The sequence below is a fragment of the Cyprinus carpio genome, chromosome A1, assembly GCF_018340385.1.
Source record: "Cyprinus carpio isolate SPL01 chromosome A1, ASM1834038v1, whole genome shotgun sequence".
Classification (NCBI taxonomy): Eukaryota; Metazoa; Chordata; class Actinopteri; order Cypriniformes; family Cyprinidae; genus Cyprinus; species Cyprinus carpio.
Window position 1 is genome coordinate 33,338,400 of NC_056572.1, and position 12,909 is coordinate 33,351,308.

Below are 12,909 nucleotides of genomic sequence, written 5' to 3' on the forward strand. Positions count from 1 at the left end.
GATCTGTTTAACCGGCACTATAAATAGACACCTGCTAAAAGTCTAATCTCACTGACAGCTGCACGTCTGTGCAATACTGCAAAGAGTGTGTGTTTATACTAGGAGATGTGCCAGAAAGTGTGTCTCCAGAGAAGAGTTCTGTTTTACTGGTATAATGTGTCTAAACAAACATTTGTTGGTAGTTTTCACATCAGAAGCTGGTGAATCTGAGCACTCAGAGGTATTAAACTTTAAACACTCGTGTTACACTTGTGCATCTCCTTCAGTTACTCAGCAGCCCCTGTGAGACGCTGATGAAGACCTTTAACCAGAAGAGCAGCTGTGTCCATACCACACCTGTCCACATTGATCTTCAGCACCCCGCAGAAGCTTCTGTTGACCACTGGACGAGGAGCTTTATGAGAGAGCAGACTGTGAAGATAGCACACAAATATGACTCGAGAAGGTCTGTTAAAGAGCGCTTCATCAGGAAATCAGTGTATAAACATCTGATAAACATCTTTTTAAAAAGCTGTTTTAGTCGAAAACACCTTAAAGACATTTTCTAAATATCTGAGATTTTTATTACTTTTTAAAGAAGTCTCTTCTGCTCATCAGGGCTGCATTTATTTGATCAAAAATACAGAAAAAAAACAGTAATATTGTGAAATATTATTACAGTTTAAAATAACAGTGTTCTATTTTAATGTACTTTAAAATGTAATTTATTTCTGTGTTCAAAGCTGAATTTTCAGCATCATTACTCCAGTCTTTGGTGTCACATGATCCTTCAGAAATCATTCTGATATGCTGATTTAATATCAATGTTGGAAACCGTTTTTGCTACTTAATAGTTTTTTGGGACCTGTGATACCTTTATTGGAATTCTTTGATGAATAAAAAGTTAAAAAGAACAGAATTTATTCAAAATAGAAATCTTTTCTAACAATATAGGTCTTTACTGTCACTTTTTATCAATAAAACATATTTGCTGAATAAAAGTATTAATTTCTTTCAAAAATAGAAAGAAGAAAAAATCTGCTGACCCCAAACTTTTGAACGGCAGTGTTTATTGTTACAAATGGTTTCTATTTTGAATAAATGCTGTTCTTCTCAACTCCCGAGATCAGGGTGAGAGCAGCAGCTGTCGTGTTGTAGGATTATTCCACATGTGCTGAACATGTGTCTGTCCAGATCTGAACCACTGCAGCCTTCACCCGTCCCGTCTGAACGGAGCCGCTGCATCTGTCACATCAGCACGCATCAGTCACAGTGGTCACCTGTCAGATATGACATCATACATCGAGTCGATATGGAATCATCATGTGCTTGTTTTGAAGTTTTACAAAAATCAGCTTTAAGATCAGAGTTTTTATGGTTAACTAAAACTATTAAAAACTGTAGTTATAATAAAATATAAATATTAGGGGGGAATTAGGGGGAAAAACTAAAATAAATATATTAAAACTAAATAGAAATATTAAAAAAACTAATGAAAATGAAAAAAAAATTACTAAAATTAAAATATGGAAGCCAAAGATAAAACTAAAGGACAAAAATAATAAATGTTATAATAGTATATAAATAACACTAATTAATATGATTGTATATTAATAATCAATAATATTATAAATACATAAAAAAAAACAAATTTATGTTTGAAATGGTAAAACAATAGCATTGTGCCACTTTGTGTGCACCCTCATGAACTTGAGGAGAACTAACATTCACTAAAAACATGAGCTGAATAAACCCTGAGCAAATGTGATGAAGAAAAATGACATTAGTGAAGAGAAAGGATTCTTCAGCATTTCAAAACAAGCCAATACAGACACTTAATTTGATATTTTATTGATTTTAATGACATTCAGACCTTCATTGTGACCTCTGAAAGCACTAATGCCATCCCAGCAGCAGCCACACTGTAGATGCTTCAGGTTGGACATCTTGACCTCTTTCAGAATGTAACTCAACAGTGTCCTCTACAGGTGAAGCTCCAAAAATACTCTGCTCCCAGCGCTATTAAACAGACAATTAAATCCTTAGATTTAACACTGTTGACAAGTGACAAAAGATCGTTTCCAATCATGGCTGCTGGAAACAAAAATATGTATCTCACGCTCGTTAAGACTGTCATCAGCCCAGAATACCAGTTATTACATGAATTATCAGAACCACACAGACTACGCTTCAGTGAGTCCTACTGATCAAATCACCCTGGTCCAGTGGGCTGAACTGAACAGCTCTCAAGGCCTGATGTACTGATGTTATTCCTGCATGATTTCCGCAGCAGGTGGGGGTTGAGGTCAAGAGATCCTGTGAGGGGAAAACCAGTCGCCATCTGTCCGCCTAATTCCCACAGGTGGCTTCTGTCTCGACCCATTACAGGATCAGCAGCAGCTATAGTAAATTCACTTCGAATTCATGAAAGTCTTCAAATACTGAACAGTTTGGTAATGACACCTAATAAATCACGAAATAAAAACTGATCATTTCTAAATTCTTTCTGAAAAAAAAATCCCTCTAATTTAATGCATGCAACTCTGTACATTTCTGTAGCTCAAATATTAAAACATGGTGCTAGCAAAGCCAAGGTTTATGGTTTTAAATTCAAGGGAATGCATTAACTGATAAATGTTGAATGCAATAAGACGCCAAATGCATAAAAATGTAAAATAGTTTTAACTTCATTAGATATATTGCAATTCATATTAGTGGTCCATCAATATGATTTTTTTTTTTTAATTCTTGATAGAGAGTGAACTGCTGAGAAGAAGCTCAGGAGTTTAAACCTCGCTAACCTTATGCGGCTTAAAACATTAAACTCAAGTATATTTGCACATCTGAATCTCATTACTGTAGCAGCATCGGCGGGCACCTGTGAGGCAGATATTAGAGGCAGCAAACATTGCTATTAAAAGGTTTTGTGTTATCTCAGTTGTCACCATTCAGATCCACTCAGAGCCTGCAGTAAGTGTTATTGTGCAGGTAATTGTCATTCTGTGATGGCAGTAATTACGTCTGCTGTGAGAGTCCCAGATTGCAGAGGGAAAAGCGTACCACAATCAGGTAAATGAATCAGATCTGATTAAAGGCTTTTGGGCCATACGGACTGTTGACAGGGCCATCAGAACAAGACTCGCAGGCAAAGTTAATTTTCACTGATGCAAATCTACTTCTAAACTAATTTATATGTACGAGATGAAAACGTGGTAACACTTTACTTCATAAACAAATCATCATACTATATATGAGTACAACAGGTGTAACGGAGACATCAAATCCCTCTCCTTCATTCTTGATCCTCAGTCTGTTTACGGGATCAGCTAATCCACTGCTATGAATGCAGGGCACCGGGCCAAATGACACACAAAAACACTTCTGGGTCACAGGTATACACAACACATAACAGGTGACGCTAAATGAGGTCCTCAAGCACAGTCCCAAATAAGACAGAAACAAATAAATACCAGAGGTGGAAAGAGTACAAAAATATTCTACTCAAGTAAAAGTACCATTACATTAATGAAATTTTACTTAAGTACAAGTAAAAGTACCAGTCTAAAAATCTACTCAAGTAAAAAGTAGCTCATTTAAAATTTACTCAGAGTAAAAATTACTTAGTTACATTTTAACCGTGGGAGGGAGGCAAAAATGGGACAGGCTAAGGGTGTCGAACTCAGTTCCTGGAGGGCCACAGTCCTGCACAGTTTAGATATAACCCTAATTAAACACACCTGATCCAGCTAATCTAATCTAATCATTTAGGCTTATTTGAAAACTACATGATATGTGTGCTGGAGCAGGGTTAGAACTAAACTCTGCAGGGCTACAGCCCTCCAGGAACTGAGTTTGACACCCCCGGGATAGGCCTATTAATCTCAAACTAGTTGTTTTTAATTAAAGGAATCAGTTATTTAGAATAATAAGACATCTGGGCTGTTACCAGGCAAATCAGTATCAACAAACTCATCTTTTCAATGCAGAGGAAATTCAGAAGCTTCATCGGAAGGGGCATTTATATGTATTTACACACTGTTTAGTGCAGGAAAAGAATGCATTTAACCTGCTGTTACAAATGCATGAATAATGTTTTGATATACAAGACATAAAATGTTGAATACTCATTTGAAATTATAAGGAAATTAATGATTAAAAAAAAAAAAAAATCAAAAGATACTTTAAATGTGAAATTAAAATGGCCAGTATGTGTCAGCAAGTCTCTGTTAATAAGTGAGTCATTGCGATTGAACCGAATCATTTAAACGGTTGATTCATTCAGGAATGAAACACTATCATGTTGCTCAGAGACGCAAAACTGTGCTTTGGTGGGTGTGTTTGGAATTATTATTTGTTGTAGAAATAGAGCAAAAACAGGCAATATGGTGTCTAAAACGCAAGTCTCTTAATTAACTTGTTTACTGACCTTTTGTAAAAAAAAAAAAAAAAAAAAAATATATATATATGTATATGTGTGTGTGTGTGTGTGTGTGTGTGTGTGTGTGTAATCATGATGATTTTTGGAGGAAAAGACGGCATTCTTTGTGTGATTTTGATTTACTACATGAAATGATATAAATATGTACATTTTCTGCCCCTATATCTTCAATTTTGTGATCATTCTAAATGCATTTTAGCAGACTGAATCACACAGTGAAAGAACGCACTATAAATGCGCGCGCACATCAACACAACAATTATGATATTATCGCAGACGATATATATCGCACGCTCCGCACCACTGTCTTTTTGGCTAATTTGTGCAAAACCTCTTGCTAAAATGTCAAAGCTTCATTTTAACCACCAATGCAACGATGCAATTATTTAGCTTACCTCTACATGCTCGCGAAGGGTTGATGTCTTGTCGAGATTTTATAAGCTGCTAGTTTGGTCTCCCTAAGCACAGTTTACACTGCATAATAAAGCATAAATACGGCCAGGGGTTCACTTTATTTCCTTCGAGTTCAACTTCAGAATATGACGGGGTTTCGTTTTCAGCGGTGTCTGCACCACTAACGCCTGTTTTGTCTGTCTGCATCTTTCTTGTGATTTTAGCGCCAGTTTGCCCTCCTGCACATTATTTCCTGAAGTAGTTTCCAGGGAGCGATTTTTTTTTTTTACTCCGTAATTAATGTGTTTTAAAATGTAGCGAAGTACAATACTTCAAACAAAATATACTTAGGTAAAAGTAAAATTACAGATTTTAAAAATTACTTAAAAAAGTAGAAGTACACAAAAAAGCTACTCAATTACAGTAACGCGAGTAAATGTAATTCGTTACTTTCCACCTCTGATAAATACATATATAATTCTTAAAATATATTTACAATTCAAAATAACTGTTGTCTATTTGAATATGTTTTAAAATTAATTTTTTTCTATGATGCAAATCTGATTTTTTTAGCAGCTATTATTCCAGTCTTCAGTGGCGCATGATGATATCTAAAATGTCTAGTCAACCTGAATCAAAACTGATTTACTTTCTTAATGAATGTTTTCATTATTGTGCATGATTCAATCTACATTTTTTCCTAAGACAATTATTGTAAATTTTATATTAAATTGCACTAACTGCCACATCCTGTTCTACATTGCTGCTCGTCATACTGTTCAATTTGGAAATGCATCACATTAATGCATAAAATCCCATTTCATCTGGAGGTTTTTTATATTGTGAGTGTCTTACTGTAGCGAGAAAGGCAACTCAAACCCAGCAGTGTGGCGTGACTGGATTCTCCGTCACTGAAGGTCAAAGCTCTGGACGCAGCTCAGTTTCCTCCACCATGTTTCTGAGAGCTGTTTGATTTTGTCTGGAGTTTTTTCTCTTAGCGTGTGCTTCATCGGCGACGCCGCCTCCTCCACGTGCTGCATGCTGGCCAAGATGGCACCGTCAAACACTTCCTTCAGGTTCTTCTGCGTCAGCGCTGAGCACTCAGTAAACGTCACGGCGCCGATGCTCCGAGCGCAGAGGCGGGCGTCATCTCCGCTCACCGGTTTCTCCTGGCTGTCTGCAAGTCGGATCAACACCTGGACGTCCTCCCGTAAGTCACACTGGGTGCCCACGAGGATGATGGGAACTCCCGGACAGAGGCGATGAACCTCAGGGGCCCAGCGGTCCGTCACGCTCCTGAAAGAGGATGGAAGGACCACGCTGTAGCAGAGCAGGAAGACGTCAGCGTCACGGTAACAGAGTGGACGGAGGCGCTCAAACTCGTCCTGAAAACAGGAAGAAAAGTGATCCAGCTGCCTCATTTTACTTAATAATTCAAATATTGTGATCTACATGTAGCAACATATACCATAAATTACAAACAAGAGCAGCAACAACTTGCATAATTTTCTTCAACCTTGCAAGTTGCATGTGCTTTTCTATTTATAACACAAGATATGCAAGTAAGTATGACAAATGATGACTTATAGAAGTGACACTTTATCAGTCTGATGAGTACGTTCTATTACTGCGTGCTGAACATCACAGAGTCCAATCTATGTGACAGTCACACAAACATCTACAGGACTCTGTGCTAAGAGGATACAAGGATCTGATTCTAGCACTAGGTGGCGCTCTTCCGTCATATCCTGTTGCTTACATATAGAGGCTGATCTGCTGCCCCCCATCTCTGCCATTCAAAGCACAGAGAGAAAAAGAGTTCATCCATCCATCAAGACAAACTGGTGATTGATTGATTGATTGATTGATTGATTGATTGATTGATAGATAGATAGATAGATAGATAGATAGATAGATAGATAGATAGATAGATAGATAGATAGATAGATAGATAGATAGATAGATAGATAGATAGATCACCTGTCCTGCCATGTCACACAGTTGAAGCTCAACTGGTCTTCCATCCACCACAACCCTAGCTGAGATGGAGAAACACTCAAATATTAATCTATTCGTATTAATATCAATCAAACATAGCTACAGCTTAGATAAATGTATTAATGAACTTTTTCCAAGGAACATCCCTTACCAAAAAGTAGTATACTTCAAGTTTAATTTATTAAGTATACTTAAGTAAAGTTCAAGTATATTTAGACTTTTTTTTAAGTATAAGCCAACACTTAAATGTCATTTTAAGTATATTTCTGAGAAGTACATAAAGCCCATTTCTGAGAAGTACATAAAAAGTAAACTAAAAGCATACTTTCCTATTTTTTAGTTTAAAAGAAGTATACTAATAGCACACTTGAATAAACTTATTTTTCGTAAGGGATATCACGTATAACATGTCAAAAAAAGTCCATAACAGTTCTTATTTTGCAAGTTAACACATATAACGGGGACCAGGTGACACTTTGTCCAGGTATGGGTATTTGAGTTTACCTGTGAAGTTATCAAAGGCGGTGGGAATGTGTTCCGCCGGATACCCGTTAGTGGTGTAGCTGATGATCAGACTCGTTTTACCCACCGCTGCATCCCCGACCAGCACACACTTGACACGGCGCTCAGGTGAATTTTGCTTAAGATTCGCTCGCGGTGGAACCGGAGGCGGACTGTCGGCTTCATTGACCGCCTGAGCCTCGTCCTGCGACGGCATTGCGTTTTCCAGTAAACAAATGCAACTTTAGTGGTTCAAAACAAGCCCGTGGCCGCTGTCAAGACATGATTAGTTCAATAAACTGCTTTATTTACCATTCCTGCATCGCTAAATGACGGTGAATCCCTCGCGCACCTGCTGCGTTCTCTCTGTCTCGCGCTCTCCAGTCAAGTTCGAGCGCGCGCACCCGCGGCAGGTTGACTGACAGACGAGCATCTGCTGCAGTAAGAGGATTAATGCACGACACATGCGCGCAGTGTTGCGTTTCACTGACCCGCGAGTCGCAGAGCTGGAGGAAAGATCTGAAAAGTCAGAGAAAACAACTGAAAGGTCCTTTAAAATAATCCTTTTCGCTTTATAAAAGTAAAACACACCAAAACGTACAACATGGATGGATGGATGGATGGATGGACCAAAAGCACAAATATCTCCTGAATAAAATATGAGGTCAAGTGATAAACGATGTGAAAGGTCAAGGATGTGGGGACATGTGACAGGCGTTACTATGGGCAACCAACTTGGTTTTGGTCTAAACTCGACTGAATAAATAGGTAAAAGGCACGTGCACATTAATTCTCTCAAAAAGTGTACACATACTACCAAATCTAGTGATTTGATATTTATTTTCCTATTGAACAACACTGTTCTGATTTCATATCTACTTCACAATCGCAACACTTTCAGTGATTATGATGAAAAATAGCAAGCTGATGCCTTCCATTTATCAGGCTCGAGTAGCTCCTCCTCAGTGTATCTGCAGCTATGAGCTGGTGCCATCTGTGCACTCATGCAGCCACCAGAAGGCCTCAACATGTGCTGATGTAAATGGAGAGCTCAACTTTCCCAGGACAGAGCTGACCCTGGCAGCCGCCCTCACACACAAACACACATGTGCATTTATCACACCATCAAAGGCACCTCACGCCCCTCATCCACACACACACAGATCGGCTGAAGACACATTTGCTTGCTACAAGTCCATCAAACACCCGTCAGATCATGGCCAGATAAGAACTGATACCAAGTTACCAACACACACTCACACACACACACACACACATAAACATTTCTGCTACCGCTAAAACATTCAAACTTAGGTGTGTATTTGTGTCAGTGCATGTTCACACAAGTGTGGATGTGCGTGCATGTTACACATCTATGTGGGTGAATATCATGAAACCTATCAAGAAAAGTTTAAATCATATTTCACCCTAAAATTATATGAACAAAACTGATATTTTTTTCTTCATAAATTAAACACATTATTGTAATTGGATGGAAATTCGCTTAACTGGTCATTTAAATCATTATAAATTACAAATGACAATATTAAATACACTATAATTATGTTAGTTTTATATATATATATATATATATATATATATATATATATATATATATATATCCTTATATATATATATATATATATATATACACACACACACACACACACACATATATATATATATATATTTATATATATAGTAACTATATACAAATATATTAAAACAACATATTAGCATTTTAACATATCACATCACAGTAATGAGAATGAGAAAAATGCATTATGGTAACAAGATTTTTTTCCCATTATGCTAATGATCATCATTTTATTTATTTACTTATTGCATTATGGTAATGACAATTACTTAATTTCTTGCATTATGGTAACAAAGATTTTTGAGTTATGGTAATGAAAAGTATTTATTTATGTATTGCATTATAATTATTAAAGAAAATTATTTGTATATTTATTTATTGCACTACCATTATTATGGTAATTATAATTATTTTATTTATGTATTTACTTATGGCATTATTTGCTTTATGATAATGATAATTATTGTATTTCCTTATTGTATTATGGTAATGAGATTTATTTACTTATTGCATTATGGTAATTATTTTATTTTATTTATGTAATTGTCTAATTGTAATGAAGATAATGCAATGCACAAAAAAAAAAAAAAAAAAATCATAATGGTCCTAAAACAGGATTCTTTGTTTATTAAAAATATTATGTAAAACATATTACATAAAATATATAATCTAAATTTATTTAGTTTTTTGGGGGTAAAATGTGACCTGGGCATATGAGAGTCACTGTGTCTGAATGTGTACATGTGTGTTGACGCAGATGTGTCTCTACACACACAATGCTTCCAGTGCTTTCCCTCAGGACCCACAGTAGTGTGTGTGTAGTGTGTAGTGGGGGAAGACTCTATCTTAATAGTCTCAGTGTGAAATAAGGGACCGGAATTATCTGATGGGTAAAAATGATTAGAAGAGGAAGGGTCTTGCTGGAACACAGGACTCTAAGCTGGGGAGGGACGCACGGATAGAGAGATTCCCAAAGAAAGAAAGGAAGAATGAGGCTGGGAGGGAAGGGGAGGGATGAGAAAAGACATAGGGGATGCAGAGGGGTGCCAGGGCATGGCGATGTCACACACTTTTATTGTGCCTCAGTCAACAGGCGTGTGCCATGATGTGTGTGTGAAAGCACAGCCCTGCTGTCCGGCTTCGGTTCAGAGCATGGGAACCAACTGAACACACACTTCTAATGACCCGCGTGCTGCTTTTATTATATCACACACACACACACTCCTAATGACCCCTGTACTGCCTTAATAACACACCAACAGGCGTCATTAGATTCGTCCACACAATGGCATTATCACACAGATCTGTTTCTGCAACAGGACAACAGAGATACGGCCACGTGTGTGTGTGTGTGTGTGTGTGTGTGTGTGTGTGGATGGAGACCGTCATCCTCATGTGGGTTAATGCAACATGGTAGTTTTAAGCTTTACATGAATGGTTTATTGAAAATTATTGCTTAAATTTATTGAATTTATTGCTCATCCAGTGAGTTTTTAACTAAAAATCTAGCATATCTATGTATCTATCTATGTATCTATCTATGTATCTATCTATGTATCTATCTATGTATCTATCTATCTATCTATCTATCTATGTCTATATATATATAATATTTTACAAAAGGTGGGAAAATGGTGAAGCAAAATTAAGAAAAAGTGTCTGCACACTCTGCACACTTTTTTGGACAATTTGTTTCAATAAGGCTCAATAAAAAGTAATGCTTGAGCACCGCACAGAGAATTCAGCATCAATAAAGCATTAAAGTCACTAAACGCCTCCCTCGCACATTAAATAAGTCTTAATTCTCTATAAACTTGAATAAATGACACAGTCGCTCTGGAGTTTCTCTTATTATCTCATAAATGGTTGCGGAGTCTAAAGTGTGTGAGCACAGGTCACTCCAGAGCCACGGTCTCCATTGCATGCTCGACTTTGTCTTCATTAAAGTTTCGCGAAACCATGCCTTTGCATTTCTGCCTGTGAGCTGAATAGGTCATGGGTAAGATAGAGTGTGTGTGTGTGGAGATGACCACTCCACAGCAGCTGTCTGTCCAGCTTGCAGGGGCATCAGTACACAAAAGCCCCTCTCCCCTGGGGCAAGACTCACAGGGCAGGGGTCTAAGACCTCTACAGAGAGAGCACAAGAGCGACAGAATGCAGGAAAGCCAGAGAAAAACAGTGGAGGAAGAGAAGGCTGAGTGCTGAGAAAGAAAGAGCGCTTCACCCCCTCACCTTCAGGACCCCTGTTTGTCCCCGAGCGCCCGATGTGTAAGAGAGAATTCCTGAAGAGATCACAACAGGTGCACAGTGGAGAAACGCTGAAATAAAAGAGAAAAACAGAGGGTGCAACAGGAAGATAAACAAGACACTTAAGTCTAGTGTGACTTAAAAGAACTGACTCCAGACCTGCTGTCAACAGGTACCATCAAACATTTACATTACCAACACTGATAATAAATCAGCATATTAGAATGATTTCTGAAGAATCTTGTGACACTGAAGACGGGATATATGTATAGATATATATATATATATATATATATAGATATTAATTATATTAATCGATAACTAATTATACTGGCAAAAAAAGACAGATTGATTGGCCTGGTCAATATCCATCATCACTAATCCTCACTAAACAATCATTAAGAAACACAGGGGCTGATTTTCAGCGGTTATTGAGTTGTTTGTTTAAAGGTGAATATAAACATGAGCATCATGGTGTGTGCGTATACGTCCCTGATCTAGAATCATATCTGATGTTGAGCAGAGATGGATGAGATGTCAGAGGATGGCCTTCGACCGCTGACTCTGGATCAGTGCGTGCTTGGAAAACAAGTCCTTTTGTGATGAAGCTCTTCCCACGAGCTTCATCTTACCACCGACACACTCAACACCTGCCACCGGCTTTGTCTTAAAAGCTAAACTTAGTTATTCTGTTTTCTGTGGCTTTGGTGAGGGCGGGTCACTTTTGGAGGGTGTGACGCTGACATTCAACACTCGATTTTGTTACAGAAGTGTGTTGGAGAGTGTGATTACTGTACCTCCATCTCTTGTAATCTACAATCACGTCCAGTGTGTCCCATCACACACCATGTGTTTCATCCAATGTGACACTTGAGAGCTTTAGCGTCCCATATAAATGAACATGAATGCATGCGATACGCCCCAAACACACACACACACACACACACACACACACACACACACACACACACACACACCTGTGTTGTCAGCGTTGTTTGGAAATGAGCAATCACCTTGCAACAGATTGTTTGGGCCTGTCTGGAAGATAGTGCTTATGACAAAGGCTCACAGAGAGCTTGTGTCCTCAGGGAACATGTGTGTGTGTGTGTGTGTGTGTGAGGGGGTGATGGAAGTATGGAGCAGGGGGTATAGTTACTGCCCCCTCCTCCTCTTTTACCCCTTTGTGGGCCTTCTGAGGAGGATTGAGGAGGTTAAAAGGGAGGAGAGGGAGAAGAAAAGGAGGATGGGGGATGTGTGAGTCCTAAACACAGGTGCCTACATCTGTTCATCCTCAGGGCAGATGCTGCTGCAGAGAGAGAGAGAGACACAGAGAAAGAGACAGAGAAACTTTGATGGGCTTCATTTTCAAAACAAAAGCCTGAAGTACTTCAAGTCAAAAGTTTGGACACACCTACTCATTCCTCATTATTACAGTTTTTCACACTTTAGAGTAAGAGTAAAGTCATCAAAATGGGGGAAACATATGGAAGTAGGTAGAGACCAAAACACAAACAAATACAAATTCAAGCCCTGCTCACTCTGGACATTCATCAGACATTCAACTTCATCAGGTGCATCCTGGGATGTTTTCAAACACTACTAAACAAAATACAGGTTTCAAAAGCGGGTTTTCACAGTTATTCCACAGAGGAACCATTTTGGTCTCCAAAGAACCTTTCAGTGAACATTCTGTGAATTTTTTTCATTAGTGTGAAGAACATTTTAATAATCTAAAGAACCCTTTTCCTCTATAGAA

At 38.1% G+C, this 12,909-nt stretch overlaps 1 protein-coding gene across 3 annotated transcripts; it reads right to left on the reverse strand.

Moving 5' to 3' along the window:
• Positions 1 to 5,312: 5,312 nt before the first annotated feature.
• Positions 5,313 to 8,664, reverse strand: LOC109055655 (rho-related GTP-binding protein RhoU-like). Of its 3 annotated transcripts, XM_042763357.1 has the most exons (5): positions 7,622 to 8,664; positions 7,313 to 7,514; positions 6,791 to 6,849; positions 6,570 to 6,599; positions 5,313 to 6,195 (listed from the first exon to the last, which is right to left on the reverse strand). In XM_042763357.1, exons 1-5 carry the CDS (start codon positions 7,622 to 7,624, stop codon positions 5,719 to 5,721), a joined length of 771 nt encoding a protein of 256 aa, XP_042619291.1. In that variant the 5' UTR covers positions 7,625 to 8,664; the 3' UTR covers positions 5,313 to 5,718. The 3 variants fall into 3 exon arrangements, with proteins under 3 accessions (XP_042619291.1, XP_042619286.1, XP_042619299.1); XM_042763352.1 differs by having other exon boundaries at positions 7,313 to 8,663; XM_042763365.1 differs by lacking the exon at positions 6,570 to 6,599 and having other exon boundaries at positions 5,315 to 6,195; positions 7,313 to 7,903.
• Positions 8,665 to 12,909: the final 4,245 nt, after the last annotated feature.

Coding starts and splice junctions, on each gene's coding strand:
- LOC109055655 (XM_042763352.1), bottom strand. CDS start 7,526: ATGCCGTCGCAGGACGAGGCTCAGGCGGTCAATGAAGCCGACAGTCCG. Junction 6,600..6,790: donor TGTGTGACATGGCAGGACAG/GTGATCTATCTA, acceptor TTTGAATGGCAG/AGATGGGGGGCAGCAGATCA. Junction 6,196..6,569: donor CAGCAGATCAGCCTCTATAT/GTAAGCAACAGG, acceptor TCCTGTTTTCAG/GACGAGTTTGAGCGCCTCCG.